Consider the following 19,923-nt stretch of genomic DNA (forward strand, 5'->3'; position numbering starts at 1 on the left):
TGGAGATAATCTAATCAAGTTTCCAACCTACAGTGCTGAATAGAGATTTAAAGAAACAGCTGCCTCCACAAGATGAATCAGGATTAAAACATGGCTTTTCTAGGGTACATAATCCTTTCAAACTGGTACAATGCAAAAAAGTAGTTGTGGCCATAAATATAAATTTATATTTCTTATCATCCAAATAAATATAGCTTCATTGTGAGAATTCAATCAGCATTGAATTCTGAGAGGTTTGGTGGCAGGGACTGCTAGCAACAGTGATTTCATTAATTTTCTTAAAGCTGTCGATATTCTTGAATATAATCTCTGGGTAGTCTTTTCTATACCTCCCACAGGCACATTTAGTGACTCCCTCATGTATACTCCCTTAGCTTTTTGTACATACCTCTTAGAAAGGCTTAGTATCTTGTAGTTATATACTTACAAGTCTATCTCTCTAACTAGAGAGAATTCCTTTAGGGATTGTATTATGTCTTATTCATATTTGAATCCCTAGTATATATATCAAAGTGTCTAATACACATTAAATATTCAGTTAATATTTATTGAATATATGCTTTCATTAATAAGCATTTTTACACTCAAGAAATCTAGGAGTGAATGTTGAATGAGAAAATCATAACAAATACCTTTTTAAAAAGCATGTTCCATCTTGCATTTAAAAAATGGCTTATAGATTGATTAGATTGATTTTTACACAGCCTCTCAGTAATGCATCCTTTTATATACTTCATTGACCTGGATAATTCGGTCACTGTAATTAAAGCACATTGGGTTTCAAATTTTTTTAAGAAATAGTTGAGAAATCTGAAAAGGGCATAAAGATACTATTATAAATAGTATTTATGGGCCCACCATACAGCTTAAGAAGTAAAATATCCAGCTCTTTTAAAGCTTGCTTTGTACCTTTCCCCAGTCTCATCCCACTTCCATTCCCACCCTGCTGGCAGTAAGCGTTATCACAAATTTGATAGTTGATATCCTTATACTTTTACTACCCATGTTTTCAATCTTGAACAATATATGACACTTTATGACATGATTTCAAACTATTATATGGAAAGAATCATGCTATGTCTTCTAGTTTCCTCATTGCTAAAGCAAATACCATGAACTGGGTTAGCTTCAACAATGGAAATTTATTCATTTATAGTTTTGAAACTAGGAGAAGTCCAAATCAAGGTGTCATCAAGGAAATGCTTTCTTCCCAAAGACAGGCATTCTGGGGCTGGCTACCAGTGACCCCTGATCCTTGGCTTCTCTGCCATGTGATAGTGCACCTGGCAGTCTTTCCTTGCCTCTTCCTTCTCTTCTGTTTTCTGTTGAGTTTCAGTTTGTGACTGCTCCCTCTGTATTTCTCTCAGACCTTTCATTAAATGATGTCAGTGATAGGATTAAGACCCATCTTGTGTCACACTTTGTTTTAGTTTGCTGAAGTTGCTGGATTGCAATATACCAGAAATGGAACAATTTTTAAAAAGAGAATTTATTAAGTTGTAAGTTCACAGTTTTAAGGCCATAAAGCTGTCTAAATAAGGCATCCAGAGAAAGATACCTTAAGTCCAAAGAAAGGGCCACTGTCATTCCAGGTTTCTCTCTCAACTAGGAAGGCACATGGAGACATGGCTGCTAGCTTTCTCTACCGGCCTCTCCTTCAGAGGATTTCCCCAGGAATGTTTTTCTTCTGTATCTCCAAAGATCTCTGGCTGTGTAGATCCCCAAACTTTTTCCAAAATGGTTCCCTCTTAAAGGGCTCCATTAAGCAACTCCACCTTGAACTCCACCATGGAAACGACCTAATCAAAAGATTACCACCCACAATTGGGTGGGTCACATCTCCATGGAAACAATAAAAATGGTCCCACCCAGCAATGTAAATGAGGATTAAAGAACATGGCTTTTTTGGGGCACACAACAGCTTTAAACTGGTACACACCTTATCTGATATAACTTCATCAAAAGGTCCTGTTTACAATGGTTTACATACACAGGGATGGATTAAGTTAACATGTTTTAGGGTATGCAGATGGTTCTATGGTAGAATGCTCACCTGCCGTGCAGGAGACCCGTGTTTGATTCCCAGTCCATGTACCCGCCAACCCCCCCCCAAAGAAAATGGCAAAGGAAAAAAAAACATGTTTTTCAGGGGTACATAACTCCTAACCACCATACATGTATATTCATTTCTAACCCTTTTCCCCTTAATATTATATTTGTGAGATTCATCCATGTTAATGAGGATATTTTTATTTTATTCATTTAATGACTCTATTCCATTGAATGAACATAACTAATCATTTTCCTGTTGATGGACGTTTAGATTGTTTCCAATGGTTTTAATATTGCAAATAAAGCTGAGAAGATGCTAATTTTTAAAAACTCCTTACTAAATGAACTAATGGTGTTAATTGGGAGTTTAAGCTATCTAGGGAAGAGAACCTACTACTATTTTTAGACACTTTACATTTTTGCCTTAATGTTTGGAATCTAACAATAGATTGCTAATTGGATTTTTTTTTCTGAATTATCTTTGTTATTTTTTTCATGACTGACCTTGCCCCTAAAGAAAATTTGAAAAACCTTATTATTAGACAAAAAAATACTTAAACCAAAATTAAGACAAGTGCTATATTATGCCAGAGATCTTACATTATCTAAATCTAAGGAAATATACCCCCCCTTTGAAAATTCATTTTTAAATTTCAACTTTAATTAAAGGTAAGTTGACAGAATACATACCAAATTGGCACTCATGTTAAATTTTGAAAATATTCCTTCTTGAACCATTAGTCAAGAAATCCGTAGACTTCGAACTATTAATTTTTTAAAGCAAGATGTATACCCAGAATGTGAATAGCAGCATGACAAGATTTTTAGCTGACTAAAAACAAAATCATATGAAGATAACAAGTTTTGACATTTTAAAATTTGTGACAAAATGATTTTAGAAGCAAACTCAACTATCTTAGTTTGTATCAATGAGAAGGTTTCCCTGAAATGCAACTGTTTAATTCCTTTATCAGTGTGAGGACAAATTACTAAAATATCTAGCCCTCTTTACACTATTTGTAAGTTGTGGTTATTGGCCTCTACCCAGATTCAGGAGTTAGAGATTAGTCTAAAACCTGAATCCTGACTGAAACAGATTTATTTAGAATAACCGCTGAACCTCTCCAGCCGCATTGCTGTAATCTATTAGGTTTCACTGAATGAGACACATGAGGATACTATAATAAAAAGCGTTGATAAAGGATACCTTAGAGTTAAGGTATATTCTTGGGGCATCATATTTCCCAGTCCATAGAAGTGCTTACGTAGGTTAAGAAAATGCATGCCAATTTCTTCTCAGACTTAGAGCTGGTATTCCTGAATAAGGCTGTCCTATCAAGAAATTGAATGGCCTGTGGCCAGAGGAGGTATTGTTTTTCATTTAATTCTCATTTTTATGAAAAGGCTCTTTGATTCTCAGACTGTATTTTTGTTTCAAAATAATTCAGTTTGAATTCACTCATGCCCAGAAATGTCCTGAAAAACCTTCCTTAAACTTTTACAGTGTATGTTTTATAGGTAGCCCACCTGATGAATTTTGAAGAGTCTTTCATGAGACATCAGTTGTAATCATCAGAGATTGGTTTCCAAAGTCCACATGGTTCTATCACATGGAACCTAAAATTAATAGCAATGATATTTTCTTAATGGTAGTTTTAACTTTCAGTAATAAATCTTTATTGATACTTTTAGGAGATAAATGCAGAACTGTTCGTTTGAGTGTGGGGATTCAGCTTCAAAGGCATTGCATTAGAAGCTTTCTTGCAGTTTAGTTATGCTGCCATCAGGTGGTAGTAATATGTCATATCCCTGTGACTCCACAAGTGGCAATCTGCTTACCGTCACCATATTACCCTGCAAAGATTTACCTCCACAGATGCACAGATTTTTGCATGAAAATTAAAACAATATGGTATATTTGTTTAGTATCAGAGCTAAATTTTTTTAGCTTTAATTTTTTGGGAATTTTTTAAACAGATACAAATTTTAAGATTCAATTTAGTTTTTACCCCCCTCGGTTCTTATTTATTTATTTATTTTTTTATTGTAGATGAAGGATTTCATCTTTAAAGTTCCAATATATGTGCCTTATAAAAACTTACAAAATATAGTGGTAAAAAAAATCACCTAATTTCACACCCCCAAATACTTCCTATTAACTAACCCTTTGCTTCATTTCCTTCCAGATTTTTTTTTCCTATTTTTTTTATTTGGCCGTATCTTTTATTTACATGTAAGTCTTATCCTTCCTAGCATATTTTTAATAATGCTTTTTATTATAGAAGTTGTCGGCTTACAGAGAAATCATGCATAAAATACGGAGTTCCCATATAACCTCCGTCATGCACAGTTTCCCTATTAACACTTCGCATTGGTGTGGTACCTTTGTTACAACTGGTGAAAGAATAGTCTTATAATTGTACTATTAACTACAATCAGTAATTTACTTTGGGGTTCACTGTTTGTGTTGTACAGTCCTATGTTGTTGCTTTTTAAATTTTTGTTCATGTAACATATACAACCTAAAATTTCTTTTAACCACATGGAAGGACAATTATTGTGTGATCTCACTGATATGAAATCATTAGATTAAGAAAATTCAGAGTTATGATACTAGAATACAGATTACCAGAGTCTGGGGTGGGGATAGGGACTGGGAAGTTAATGCTTAAATGCTACAGAATTTCTCTTTGGGGTGTTGGGAAAGTTTTGATAATGGTAATGGTAGCCCAATATATGGATATAATTAATACCAGCCCTTTGTTTGTTTGTTTTTATTTATTTATTTTCAGTAGGTTGTTTTTTTTGTTTTGTTTTGTTTTGTTTTGTTTTTAGTATGGGCAGGCTCTGGGAATCGAACCTGGGTATCTGACATGGCAGGCAAGAATTCTGCCACTGAGCCACCATTGCCCACCCAATATCAGCCTTTTTTAAATAAGCATTTTTGGATATGTTTTTGTTTGTTTGAAATGGAGTCAGATGGTAGAGGAAAAGGTACTCAATAGTAGTGATGTTGTATATATAGCTTGTGTTCTTTATACATTTTAAATTTCTACAAGCTCTTTGTTTTATTACGTTTTAATATTCCATTGATTGAAGTTTTCCATATTTTATATAGTCATTCATCTGTTGGTAGATAATGTACATTTCTGGTTTTCACAGTTATCCAGCATATTTTATTTCTGCCTCCTATACGTTGCCTATCAAAAGGGCCATTATTGCATTGCATCTCTGCTTGGGTTTTTTTTTTTGGGGGGGGGGGGGTAGGTGCATGCTCCAGGAATCAAACCCAGGTCTCCCTAATTAAAGGCAAGCATTCTACCACTGAACCACCTGTACACCCTCTGCTTGGGTTTTTCTTCAACTAAAAGAATTTCTGATTCATCTCTGAGTAGTTAGATGTTTTGTATTTCCTCTGCTGCATTTCTTACTGCCAGAAAATTTGAACTTTCAGTTTTCAATTATGAAAGAAAATACGTAGTCTTTTTGTTATTATTTTAACATCATATGAATGTTTATAATTTTGTAAACTGTGTGCAGATAGATAGAGCATACAAACATTTTAGGGCCTGTGATGTTACAAGATAGAGGCATTAACTACTTCCTATAAAATCATTTTTTCTTTTCCTTTTTGTAGCATGGAACATTGCATTAAAGAAATACAGTCAGAAGTTAACAAACAATGTCCAGAGGTGGAGCTGCAAACAACAAATGACTGCTTTGAATGGCTTAATAACTATACTTATAATTCGTCTAAGTCACCATCCATTCCTCATGGAGATTTGATCAAATTCCTCAAAACACTGGTAAAAAAAAAAAGAGACTTTGTTTTATAGTGGAAAGGGATGAGTGAAAAGAGAATACAATTCTTCAACTTCTCTATGTAAAAATTTATTTTAATTATCATGTTAGCATGTCATATCTAGGGGTTTGTATTTTTGTTTTATTTTGTTTTGTTTCTATATCCCCAGTAGAAATCAGTGGAATGTTTGCTTTTATTTTTCCATGACTTTTATCAGTTAAATAAAGTTTTATAAAGTGGAGCTTAAATATTACAATCCTTGGGTGATTTGTGGTGTGATGTATACCATATCAACACCACAAAATGTCGATTAATGGACTTACAGCATCTTAAAAAAATTTCTACCACTATCATTCAGTAAATGCCATCAGGATTCCTGAAGCTAAATATGATTTTTTTTTTAGAACTGTTTTTATTCAAGCCTGTTTTTATTCAAACACGCTACTATTGTTTTTCTTACTCACCTTTACATGCTATGTTGCATGCGTAATTACATTTATATTCCACGTTTCACAGAAATGACTAATCATTAACAGAGAATAAAAGTAAAAATGAGAAAATCTGTGATTAAAGAAATTATAAATAATTATATATTTTAAAATCTGAATTTCACATTTAAAACCTTGGCACCACATCCTTCTCCACTCCAAACACCCTTTAGAATTTCCGTAATTATCTATCAGACAACAAATTCATATATGTGTATATATATATATAGTATAGTCTGTATGCCCTCACATTTACTCATTTTCTCTGTACTCATTAAGCCTTATGAGATCACCATCAGTTTATCTCATAAGTGGCCTTTTCCACCACATCCTGTCTTCCCAATCTCCAGTCATACCAGTGCTTTTCAATCAAGGTAGCAATTTATACAAGACCACTGTTAAACAATGGGAAGTTATTATATTGGTCATTCTTTGATACTGAGTACCCTCTTATTTTAGAAAAGATTTTGTAACTTATAATAACATTTATTTTATTGCACCTATATTCACAAAAGTGGCTATCTTGCAAAAACAGTTTCCCAGAGAGACTACACATTGTTAGAAAGCAGTTATTTCTGTAGCTAAGTAGATATGGTTTTAATTTAATTTGGAGAAAAAGGCACTGTTTTTGTCTAAACATCAAACATTGACTAAGGCAGATGTGGAAAATATCTTGAGGTTGTAAGATGGCTTAGGATGACAGAATCAGATGAAAATAGTTTTTGGTTGTTGTTGTTATTACAGATGTCTCTTTAATGTTTACAAAGTAATAAAAGGACGAGAAAGGAAGCCCATGTGCCCTGAAGCCTTGTTCTTTTAAGAAAATCCTCTTACCCATTATCTCCTGAAGGTGGAGCCTTGTAGAATAAATATGGATATAGTTACTCCTTTAATTTCTGTTAAGAACCATGTGTATTGAATTTCATTAATATTGATGTAATAATGCTTTCTCATTTAATTAAAAGCAAAAGCTTTTAATTATCTTTTAATCTGTCACACATAAGTCATTTTGTATTCACTGCAGGGCAAAGGCCACCTTAGTTTTGCTCAAATTCATTAGACTGATAGGTTAGTTCCAGACCTGGGTTATTCTACATAATTGTTCATGTTATTTTGAGGAAGGAACCACATTAATAAAAAATCCAGATTAAAACAACCTTATTACCAAGTTTTTACCTGCTAAAAATGTCTATCTTGATGTCATCTTCCATACATCTATTTTCCTATAGAAAAAGTTTATTAATTATCTAGCTATTTAAATAAGAAACAGAGGTTCTCAGTATGGTGATTGTATTGAAGCTATTTTCAAAATTTGAGCAGTTGTACTAAACACATGCTTTAAACCTTTGCAACTTATTATTCTTTGCTTGATCAGATATTTACAATTATTGACCAATTTAAAGAAACATAAGGCTGGTACTAATATGGCTCATTTGCTTTACAGAATTTACCATAATGCTAACCTGTCCTAGATCCTATGTAAGGACATTTCATTTCAAGAATTATCAAAAGAACTGAATGAAGGAGGGTGAGAGAGAGGGAAAGGAAAAAGTAACAAAGATTTCTTGCAGTTTGTGGCTCTCTGGAATAGAAAGAATGTGGATTAGGAGAATGAAACAGGGATTCAGTTTTGGCCCTGTTCTTTATTATTTAGTGAGTTTTGGAAAGTACTTAAGTACACTGAGTTTTAATGTCCTTATTTGTAAACCGAGAATTTAAATATCTGTGTCACAGAGTTTTCATTATGAATAAACCAGATAATGTATGGAAAAGTGTTATTTTATATAATAAAACACTGTGTTGATATTGGCTATTATTACTTATTACAGATAGAACATTAAATTAGACATTGCAATGCTTAGAATGACTGAGATCTAGTTCCTGGAATTTAGCAATTCATAATTCTGAATCAAACATAATACCTATACTATATTTTTCAGTAAGAAATTTTAAAGTCTGTATCTTTTTATACCACTTGTACCTGCTTCCATTTAACATGTAATCAGCCTGTTTCTATTTAGAGAATATAAACTAATTTCAGTAATAGCTGAAATAGGCATAATTGGGAAAGTCAGGATATAAGGAGAATGTGTTTAACTCAAAATGCAAGAAGTAATATTTTTGTCTATTTATTATTCTTAATTATACCCACTATGTTTTTGGTCAGTTGGCACAAAAGTATAAAGAAATAATTTCATATCATCTTTTGGGGAATGATGCTGATATTCTCCCCCACATTTAAGCGAACTGAAATATTCTGAGATTAATCTTCAAAGTAAAGTCTTCTTTAACATGGTTCTCAAAAAGCAATTTAACTGAATGTTAAAAATATTTAAATGTATTAAATTTTATTTTTCAGGATGTCAGTAACCTCTAGGTACATACTGTGCTTAAATGTCTCTGTTCTGTTCTAGAATGATTTTAAAGTATTGTGTGTTCACTGAGGTTTTATAATAGATATACCTATTCAGGCATGAAAATTATATACCAGTAATTGACTAGGGGCATGATCTTGGATTTATTTTGTCTTAGAAACAAATTTCAGTTGATATTTTAGTGTAGGTTTTTATTTAGAATTTTTAAGCTGCAGCTTTCATAAAGCCTGGATTATATTGGGGGTAGATAACAATGAGGGCAAAAAAGTACATCTGGAAATCTAACTGTAAAGATAATTTATCCGCTGGACATTAACAAAATTTAACAGATCATAAAGCTGACATTCTAAATTGTCTGAACTGATTAAATTTCAAATACAAAACAAAAACAAAAACCCTGAAGAGCATCAATGACCATAGAAATAATTTGTCCTGTTGCTCTTAGAGTTGATCACATTTCTAATGCTGTAATTTACTTTTATTAGCAAGATCTGTTGAAGAATGAAAAAAATCAAGAAGAAATGATTTTGGATTTACTTTGGGACCTTTCCTGCCAGACCAGCGTTTTATTCCCATCTGCTCTAAGTGGAACATCTTCCCATTTCCTCTCCAGGATTTCTCTTCATTCTGTTGAAGATCATTCCTCTATGGATGTGAAGTCTATATGGGATGATATAAGACTGTACCTTCGACGCTTCTTAGTGAACAAATTACAAAACTATAATGAAATAAACAATTCAGAGCAGAAAATCTCATTGAAAAAGTGTTGCGTGCAACAACTCTTGTTTCTTTATCCAGAATCAGAAGTTATAATCAAGTACCAAAACATACAGAGTAAACTATTAGCTAAACTTCTACAGAACTACTTTCCTTCTTACAGCAGAGAATCAAATTTAGACATAATGGTTCATGGATACCAAAGTACAATGCTTAAGTTATACTCAATGATAAAAGAGGATTTTAACACACTACATGAAATTTTGGCTCCATCTTCTACAGTGAAATTCATTAAAGAAACTTACCTGGATACTGTTACAGAAGAAATGACTAAATTTCTTGAAAAATTTTGTGAGCTGCAGTTCAAAGAAAATGCTGGCCGTGTGATTAAAACAAGCAAGAGCTCCATCAAGCATAGAGGAGCAGTGCATGCTTTGGGTTAGTGACATTTAAAATTTCTGTTTGGTTTAATTTCAGCCTTTTGATATCTTTAATTTTCTTCTAAAAATCTCATTGCAAGCTTTAAAATAAATCAGAAAATAAATGTTATAAAATTTTACAGTATATGTTACTCTTATGCATTCCTTTTTCTGTAAGCATGGTAATAGAAGTGGATTTTTCTGGTCAGTTTTTAAAGATACTGAAAATGCCAGCCAAAACTATTGCAGATAAAGAATTTTTTTCTTCTTTTGATCGTATAGAAAAGTATTGGGTGAAACTGTTCCAGAAGTATACTTTTTAATTCGTAGTAGCTTCCGAAGTCCAAGCATTATTAGGTACAAAGAATTGTTGAAAATTTGCTGAAATTTGCATTAACTAAAATTGGAAGTTTCAAAATTGTGATATTTCAGTCAGCTAACTCTAAAAAGAAGCAATTACAAAACTGATTGTAAAATTCTACCTTCTAATTCAACAGAAAGGTATACCATTTTAACTATAGATAACATTAAAGTCTCTTTAATACTTTCTATGTCTATACATAAATAAAAATTATTTAAAAACTTCTGATTTTATTCAGAAAATAAAGAAAAAAAGGAAAGAAATTATTGTGATATAAATTTTTTCCTTTGATTGTTCTAATTTCTCACCAGGGGAGAAAAATCAAGGTAAAAATATATTTGCTTGTAAAATTATGATTAGGCAAGCTCTCATGAAAAGCTCTAAAATAGATTTCTAAAGAGGTTCATAAACAACATTGTTTAAGTATTTAAAATTATCATTTGGTAAATTGTAATTGATGTTTGGATTTATGATCATTTTTTTAAATTTTTATAGCTCATTATACTTTTACTCATATTCAGTAATAAAATGCCAGAGTACCAGAATACTGTGATATATGAAATTTCAAATAATTTAGTATTTCTCTGAAAAAGTTTATTTTCCTCAAGAAACTGTCATATCTCAGAGCAGAAATGCATCAGCCAAGTTTTCATTACTGGAAAATTCAAAACCAATTATTTTAGCAACATTACAATCTTGTACAAAGCAAATAGACTTTCATTTGAATTAACTCAAAATTTTAAATGCATTTTGTAAGTTCATTTGTTTTCTAAAATTTATATATTCTCTAAAAAATTCCTGCTTACTTGTAAAGTGCTTTCAATATGAAGGTTTTATATATGCTAAATATAGTCTATAACAGAAGAAAAGATCCATATGGCTGAAAATATGTCTAAGTTGCTATGGAGTCTTTAGGGCTGATGCTGAGGTGTTTTCCCATTTCTGAGAGAAAACTACGTGTGTCGGCTTTTAACACCAAAATTTGAAACATTTTCCACAAGTCTAGGTACACTGATCTTTCTCAAGATTCTTTATCTGAATTTTATTCTAAATCACTTGTTAAGTAAGTGTTTTCCATATGCCAGGCATGGTGCTGAGTACATCCCATTCCTTATAATCCCAATTTCATAAACAAGGAAACTGAGTTTAGAAGGATTAAGTAACTTGCGCTGGGTCATGTTGTATGTATCAGAGTTCATATTCAGAGTCAGGATTCATATGCAGGTCTTTTCTGACTCCTAAGACCCATGCTCTCAACCATTGTATTGGACCTTGTCTTAAAATATAGAACTAGATGCTTTGTCACCCGTTAAAGAAATGTCTAGCAATACTGTACAAGTGAGCTGCCTGAAAACCAATTCACTTCCACTTTATTGAGCTCCTACCATGAAGAAGGCATGTAGCAGCTACAGCATTTATAGTTCTGAGCTAGACATAGTGGGGGGACAAAATGTAAATGAGCCAGTGCTAGAGTGCTATATGAGAGCTGCTAAACTAATTTATCACATCAACTGTTTTTCACTAATATATTTGACCTAATGATCAAATCCTGCTTATTAGGGAAATACACTTTTGAGTTGAGCAGGCAAATTTATATTCTCATTTGGATAATACCTAGACTATCTTGAATTGTTGTACATTATTTTTAAAGTCAGTCTGTATCTTTATATATACCAAGTCTTTGATACTTTGCTTCACAATTATAGAGAGGACATTCCTTAAGTAAAAATAGTTAACATTTATTGGTTCAGACATTGATGTGCATTGTCTCATTTAGACCTTCTAACCTCCCAGTGAAATAGGTACTATTATTTATTAGCTCTATTTTATTGTGAAGAAACTAAGGCATGGAGATGTTAAGTAATTTGCTCAAGGACACAGAGAGGAGTCAGGAAAGACTGGAGTCTTTCTGACTCTAGAGCCATTTCTCTATGACTGTGCTGTACTCCCTAAAAGAGCAGTATGGTAATACTATTAAAAACACTGCTCTGATTCCTCTGTATGCTGATTCAACCATAGTGTAGTCAATAATTTACTCTTCTTTAAACATTCCCATATTCTGCTCATAAGAAGACTAAATAATCCCAATTTTAAAGTATTTTTTCTAATGATTTCTATTCTGTTAATATATCTGAAGCAGACCTTGTGTGTATATCATATTCTTAGACAGGAGCTAATGCCCTATCTGTGTGAGCATATACCTACCATGGTTTTGGTGAGCTAAGGCAATTCTGATCTATTACATGCTTAATGGAGTCTGATTTTTCTATTTAGGTTGAGGGTTGGTTATTCTTTGCTGAACGATCTAAATTCTTTATCTACATATACATAACTATATATAAGATATACACGTACATGTGTGTATGTGTGTTTATAATATTACTTGAGCATCAAAAATAATGATCACTACTAATTTTTATGTAAAGGCTTACATATACAAGTTTATTTAATCTTCTGAATAGCCTTCGCATTACTCTCATTTTAAATGTGAGAAAACTGAGTCTCAGAAAAGTAAAATGTTTCCCAGGGCCATACAGCTAATAAACCACAGAAAGGGGATATCTCTGTTCACAATTATTTCATATATGATCTTGTTGTGCCTTTAAATTTGGTGGAAAAAACTGCACAAAGCACTATAATAATTATGATAATTAGCATTAAAAATCTTACCAAGCACTTTCACATTTTCTTTTTTGCTTTTCACATTTCTATGTTCTATTCTCATGCAATATTTTTACTTGTCTTTTTTATTGACAATGATTCATGGCTTACTCATGAGTATCTCATGGCTTATTAACTCAGAAACTAAGAACAATTTTTATGCTATATTATCTTATTTTACCAACTGGCCTTTCTGGAGGTAGTGTTCACCTGGACTCCCCACCATGAATTCAGCCTGCACCATGTAGCTGAGTGTTGATTCAGGCTAAACTGTCCATATATTTTAAATATGGTGACATTTTCCTGTGATATGGTACCATTTTTTAAATTTATATATAATCTTATCCCCAGACTAAATTCCACGTCTTGGCATTATATGGTAACCTTTTTTCTCTTTTGTATCCATATGGTTTTGAAAGTTTTATTGCTTTGAGATCATGAACTGTTTTAGTGTTATAATAAATTTAGAACTGTATAGCTTATATATATATTTTTTTTTTACTTGAAGAACATGATGAAATAATACTAATATAAGTATTATAGAATCTTTGAAATTTGGTGATCTTTCTTAGCAGAGAACAAGATTATTTTTACAGATACTCTTACAAAGTTTCAAGAATAATTTAAGAATCAAGTCTTTCGGCAATAACTTCTGATTTTGATAGTCTGTATTATAGTTTCTCTAATAATTTTTTGAGGAAAATCAATTATTTTATGAAGGTGTACATTACAATATTTTGTTTTTGCATTTAAAGACTTTAAAATAAAAATAAATAGCTTTTCTAAAAACTAGAAACTTTCAACTAACATTTTGACTATAACCTGTTTTATTGTTATCTGGAAATTGAGATCCATATTCACACATGTATATGTGTCATCTGTATTTTAGGAGAGCCAATAACATACTTATATGGCAATATTCTTTTGTATCTATATTTGGAATGCTTAAATGATCAAATTAATTTTGCTTTAAATATTTCCTTGGGATTTGAAAAAAAGTTCTTGTTGTTTCTGTATTTGCAGTAAATTTCCATTAAATAAATCCTCTGCATTTTAATGTGAAAAGATGTTATTAGAAGATTTCAGTCATTAGGTAAATTTCACAGTCCCCTATATATTTTATTCTGAATTTTTCCTGGGGGCTATTTTTAACTTGAAAGGGAGAGATTTAAGAGAATATAGTATGTGCCTTTGAATATTTTAAAGGTTTTTAAAAATCTGCAGTGGATGTAAAGCCCAACCCAGTGGTCTCTACGTCCCCTCCCTTGCAAAATCCCTTGCATTTTGTTTAAGGAAGATTGGTGCTGGGGCTGGTTCAAGTCCTTCTAGGGAATGAAAATAATCTTCAGGATAAAGAAGTCTCCCAGACTAAAGAGAAAGTGAGATTCTTGACCATGAAGGCACAGAAGGCAATTGGAACAGCCAGTCAAAAGTCACCCTACTCTCTCTCCTACTTCCCAAATATTGTAAAAAGCAGTGGTAGTTTTGTTAGGGAAACTGAGAGGTGCAGCTCCTCTGGAAGGCAATGTGAGTGGTGTTGCCATATGATCTTGCAACCTCATTGCTAGGTATATACCTGGAGGAACTGAGAGTGGGGGACACGAATGGGCATTTGCATATTGGTGTTCAGGACAGCAGTGTTAAGAGACTCAGTTAGAGCACTGAAGCTATATAAGTTAGCACTAACCCCATTCAGCAACTGTTAAAAAAGCTGAAAAAGTGATCAGACTTCATCTAGAGATATGAATGAAGCTGATCTGGATGGGGCTAAGGTAAATCAGAATACTGAGTAAAGGATGATATGGCCCATATATTCAAACTTCAATCTCTGTGCAAGATCAAAGGGAGAGAGGTTTATTTGATGCAAAATTTATATTTTTGGTAGCACATTATCTAATTCAACTTCTCTGGTCAGTTTACTTGAACTTACATGGAATCTTGAATAGGGCATGATCTTGTTGACTTGTACAGATTAGTGTGATACCCCAATATATCCCAGAATAATTTGGGCAGAGAATAAAAATGTATTTGCAAAGTCCCCTTGGGGGATTGGGGAGAAAGGAAGAAATATTAAACTTTCCCATCTGGGGAGTTCCTGATATTCTCACAAGCAGTGGGGACAACTGAACCCTTGACCTAGGGGCTTGCTCCTATGAAGCTTATTCCTGCAAAGAAGAGGGTAAGCCTACTGATAATTATGCCTAAGAGTCATCCCTGGGGGAGCCTCTTTTGTTGCTCAGATGTGGCCTCTTTCTCTAAGCCAACTTGGCAGGTGAATTTACTGCCCTCCTTGCCCTACAAAGGGACGTGACTCCCAGGGGTGTAAATCTCCCTGGCAACTTGAAACCTGACTCCCAGGGATGAGCCAGGACCCAGCACCATCAGAATGAGAAGGCCTTCTGACCAAAAGGGGGAAGAAAGAAATGAGACAAATTAAGTCTCAGTGCCTGAAAGATTTCAGAGTCGAGAGGTTACCGTGGAGGTTATTCTTAATGCATTATAAGGATATCCCTTTTTAGTTTATGGTGTTTTGGAGTGGCTAGGGGGAAGTACCTGAAACTGTTGAATTTTGTTCCAGTAGCCTTGATTCTTGAAGAGAACTGTGTAAGTATATAGATTTTACAATGTGACTGTGTGATTGTGAAAACTTTGTCTCACTCCTTTTATACAGCGTATGGACAGATGATTAAAAGTAAAAAGATAAAAAAAAAAAAGCAGTGGTAGAGTTACACTACAGCTGAATGATGACTTCAAGAAAAGATGAAGTAATATACTGAGCCCAGCATACTGAAAGAAGCATTAGCATAAGAAAGGATTGTTATGGAAGTGACAAAGGCTTATAGAAGGATAACCCATCTCTTTACTCTTTTGCCCCATTTATGCTCCTGAGACAGATAAAGATCTCCCTTAGCTCTCTGGTGACCTTGTGCTTGTTATTTTCTACACCCGCCTCTCCACCCCCAACTAGTAGAAGCTGGAATTTCAAGTAATTAAAAAAAAACAGTAAATGAAAGAAAAATTCATAAGAGAGAGTAATATTGTCATCACAAACTCCTTTAAATTAATATTATATTTTCTATTTCTTTTGCTGTACCACTGTGGAAAATACTAATTATTGATATTGTTCTAGTTTGCTAGCTGCTGGAATGCAATATACCAGAAACAGAATGGCTTTTAAAAAGGGGAATTTAATGAGTTGCTAGTTTACAGTTCTAAGGCCGAGAAAATGTCCCAATTAAAACAAGTCTAAAGAAATGTCCAATCAGAGGCATCTAGGGAAAGATACCTTGGTTCAAGAAGGCCGAAGAAGGCCGATGAAGTTCAGGGTTTCTCTCTCAAGTGAGAAGGCACATGGCGAACACAGTCAGGGCTTCTCTCTCAGCTGGAAGGGCACATGGTGAACACAGCATCATCTGCTAGCTTTCTCTCCTGGCTTCCTATTTCATGAAGCTTCCTGGGAGGTGTCTTCCTTCTTTATCTCCAAAGGTCGCTGGCTGGTGGACTCTCTGCTTTGTAGTGTTGCTCTCTCGGAATCTCTCTGAATCTCTCATTCTCCAAAATGTTTCCTCTTTTATAGGACTTCAGAAACTAATCAAGACCCACTCAAATGGGTGGAGACATGTCATCCCCTAATCCAGTTTAACAACCATTCTTAACTAAATCACATCAACCAGGGAGATGATCTCATTACAGTTTCAAATATACAATATTGAATAGGGATTATTCTACCTTTAAGAAATGGGATTTATATTAAAACATGGCTTTTCTTAGGGGGCATACTTCCTTTCAAACCAGCACAGATATTGTTGATCAGCAGGTTTCCCCCCTACTGCTTTATCACAGTTACTAGTGTCTAATAATACCAGTACACTCCTTGTTCACAATTACTTTGCTTTCGGAAGGTGAAAAGTGTACTTGATTGGGTATCAAGCCTGCTGGTCCTCATTCTCAGCTGGCCTTGCTTTGAGACCTTAGAAAATCCATTTAACCTCTTTGAATGAAAGAGTTATATTAGATAATATCTAAGGACCCTTTTAACTCTAAGCTTTCTGATTCTGTAAGAGGCATGGAAATCATCCCACAACGAGAGTTTTCCAATATAAGTTTGAAGCTATTCCTAGTAATCCCGTTCTTTGCTTCCCCTTTGATCCTACAACCCAAGTGATGTTGTTGTGTTGTGTTTTAGTTTTTTTCTGTTTATTTTTAAAAGGAGCATTTTTAATCAGATACTTGAAAATTACAGTCACACAAAAGGACTGGAAATGCAAGTATTATTCTGTATTGTTGATTGAAAAAAAAAATCCATATGTCTTTTCTCTGGCATGTATTTAAATCAGCCAAGGCAGGGATTTTGTAATGAGAATAAAGAATCTGACTCATATTTTTGCCTAGAGAAGAACTAGCTCATTTCTGTAAGGTAGTAGACAATACTTTTTTTCTCAAAAAGCATTTCTGGATCCATACAAATCCTTGTAGTACAAAATGAAAGCCTTAAAATTAGACCTATAAAACATTGAAGAGTGGTTTATTCTAAGAATGTTGAGTAAGAATGTCACAGGGCAAATTGTAATGAAACGACTACACATGTTAAGCTTTTAAAATAATTTTAGTGTTATTTTCTGCATGTAAATAAAGTCAAAAGTGATGGCTTGTGTTTTGGCATAATTGGTCCTAAATCCTGTCCTCCTACCCAGTTCTATATTTTCATGGATGACATGTTCAGGGGCTTCTTGAGGCTTCTAAATATGCTAGGAAGGGCCATGAGCTCAGCAGAGAAAGGGGACTCCTCTTCCACTTCCCTTTTTAAAAATACAGTTAATATAGTGAGCCAGCAGTCATACTCATTTGGCAAATCCTATTCTCTCAGTTATACCTCCTCCTTGACCTTTGATCCTTTTCTCAATCTATAGGGATCTTTGATCAATGCCTGTTCTGATTTTTTAATGTTGAAAAGGAGTGTCAACACTGAAGGATAGGAGGATGTAATTAACTGATAATCTTGAATAGGCTGGTCTCTCTGGTTTCAGGATTTATCTGACGTAGGCACCCTCTGGGAATTATAGGTACCAGGAAAGCAAACAGTGCATAAACCTTTATAGAGTCTCAGTTCAAGCCCTAGGTGTTCTCAGGAATCAACAGGAGTGATGCTGGTTGGGGTTTAGTAAACCATGGCAATCAGTACTATCTGACTGAAGCTTGCATAAAAATCACCTCCAGAATAGCCTTTGGACTCCCCTTGATCTCTCTTGGCCGCTGATGCCTTATTTTATTATACCTCTTCTCGTCTCCTTGGTCTGAAAGGCATTATTGATCCCAAAGTGCCAGGACCGGACTCATGCCCAGGAGCCATGCCCCAAGCTTCCAGGGAGATCTTCATCCTTGAATGTCATTCCCACACAGGGGGACATGACAATGACTTTCTTTGCAGAATTGGACCTAGAGAGAGAGAGAGACACCTCATCTGGGCCACCAAGAGGCTTACTGGAAGCAATCCCAGGCCTCACCATGGGAAGTCTTAGCTTCTCCCCCACAGAAACAAGTTTCATAAGCACAAGCCTCAAAATCAAGGGCCTGTACCATTTTCCTGGGAATCCCCAATGGTTTGAGAGGATACCTGGGGCTTCCCAGATAGGAAAGTTCAATAGTTCCATATATTTTTATATTTATATATATGATTTATAAGTATATATAATTTATATATATATATATATATATATATACATATATATTTCCTTCAGACCTTCAAGGGATGCCACCAACACCTCCCAATTATCAACCCTGCACAGTGAGATGTGTCCTGGCATCACACAAAGCTATACAGAGCTACAAGGCCTTGTTCCCACTCTGGACCCCAGGAGCCTGGGTCATTCAAATGAGCTCTCCGGACAGGTTGATTTAGATTATGTGTTACAGAAAATCCAGGTTATAGGCATAATAAACCTTTCTGCCTTTGGTCTCATACAGTAAGTGAAGGTCTGGAGTACACACACTTCATCTTTTACCCTGTATTCTGATTTACCTTAGATCCAGCCAGATTGGCTTCGTTTTTAACGCTAATTGAGGCCTAATCTCCTTCTTTGGTTACTTTAACTGTTACTATACATAGCTAGGCTAACCTTCAGGACTGCAGTAATCCATCTTTGGGTCCTAGGTATCACAGAGTTACTCAAAGTCCAGGGAAATACCTGCTGATACACATAGCTCAGCATCTCAGCATCCAGAAATACACTTACAACTTCAGTCTAAGTGTGGCTGCTATAAGGGTTTACAATCTAGGCTTCAATTTTCTTGTAAGTATTTTCTGAAAGAAACCTTCCTATGTTTGTTCTTTTGTTTCTGGCTCATTTTGCACAAGACGTTGTCCCCAAGGTTTATTCAGTTTGTTGCATGCCTCTTGACATCCTTTCTTTTTGTAGCCATAACATATTCCATCATATAAATATATCACAGTTAGGCATTATGCTTCTAAGTCATTGTACTCTTCAGCTCCCTCCATCTATTGGTCATCATGGATAATGTCCAAAATAAATAAACCATGTATTCCATTATCCTCATTTGGTTGTACAGTCAGCAGAACTCTCAGTTTTAGACAGTTTTCATTGGTCTTTACCAAAGTTGTCATAGCCAAATCATGCGGCATCAATTGTTTGGTGTCTGACTTACTCCACTCAGCATATGTCCTCAAGATTCATCCATGATGTCATATACTTCAAGACCAGTCTTACTGCTGCATAAATATTCCATTGTTTGTATATACCACATTTTGTTTATCCACTCATCTGTTGATGGACAAATTTGGATTGTTTCCAACTTTTGGCAATCGTGAATAATGCCACTATGAACATTGGTGTGTAAATGTCTGTTCCTGTCACTGTCCTCAGCTCTCCTGGGTATATACCAAGTATTGGTATAGCCAGGTCATAGGGTAACTCAATATTTAGTTTTCTGAGGAGTCATTAAACTGTCTTCAACAGCCGTTGCATCATTTTACTTTCCCACCAACAGTGAATAAGTATCTCAGTTTCTCCACATCCTGTCCAACATTTGT

The 19,923-nt window shown here is 34.3% G+C and overlaps 1 protein-coding gene across 9 annotated transcripts in view; it reads left to right on the forward strand.

Moving 5' to 3' along the window:
* The window catches only part of KIAA0825 (KIAA0825 ortholog), a 467,160-nt gene that overhangs the window by 93,126 nt on the left and 354,111 nt on the right, over positions 1-19,923 (forward strand). For 8 of the 9 annotated variants that reach the window (XM_077139139.1, XM_077139135.1, XM_077139134.1 and 5 more), the window contains 2 exons: positions 5,690-5,858; positions 9,203-9,872. In XM_077139139.1, coding sequence (XP_076995254.1) covers positions 5,691-5,858; positions 9,203-9,872 — 838 coding nt within the window. In that variant the 5' untranslated portion in view covers position 5,690. Of the gene's footprint in view, positions 1-5,689; positions 5,859-9,202; positions 10,350-19,923 lie in introns of those variants that run through there. The other variant, XM_077139142.1, reaches the window with a different exon arrangement.

The sequence above is a fragment of the Tamandua tetradactyla genome, chromosome 21 (assembly GCF_023851605.1).
Source record: "Tamandua tetradactyla isolate mTamTet1 chromosome 21, mTamTet1.pri, whole genome shotgun sequence".
Classification (NCBI taxonomy): domain Eukaryota; kingdom Metazoa; phylum Chordata; class Mammalia; order Pilosa; family Myrmecophagidae; genus Tamandua; species Tamandua tetradactyla.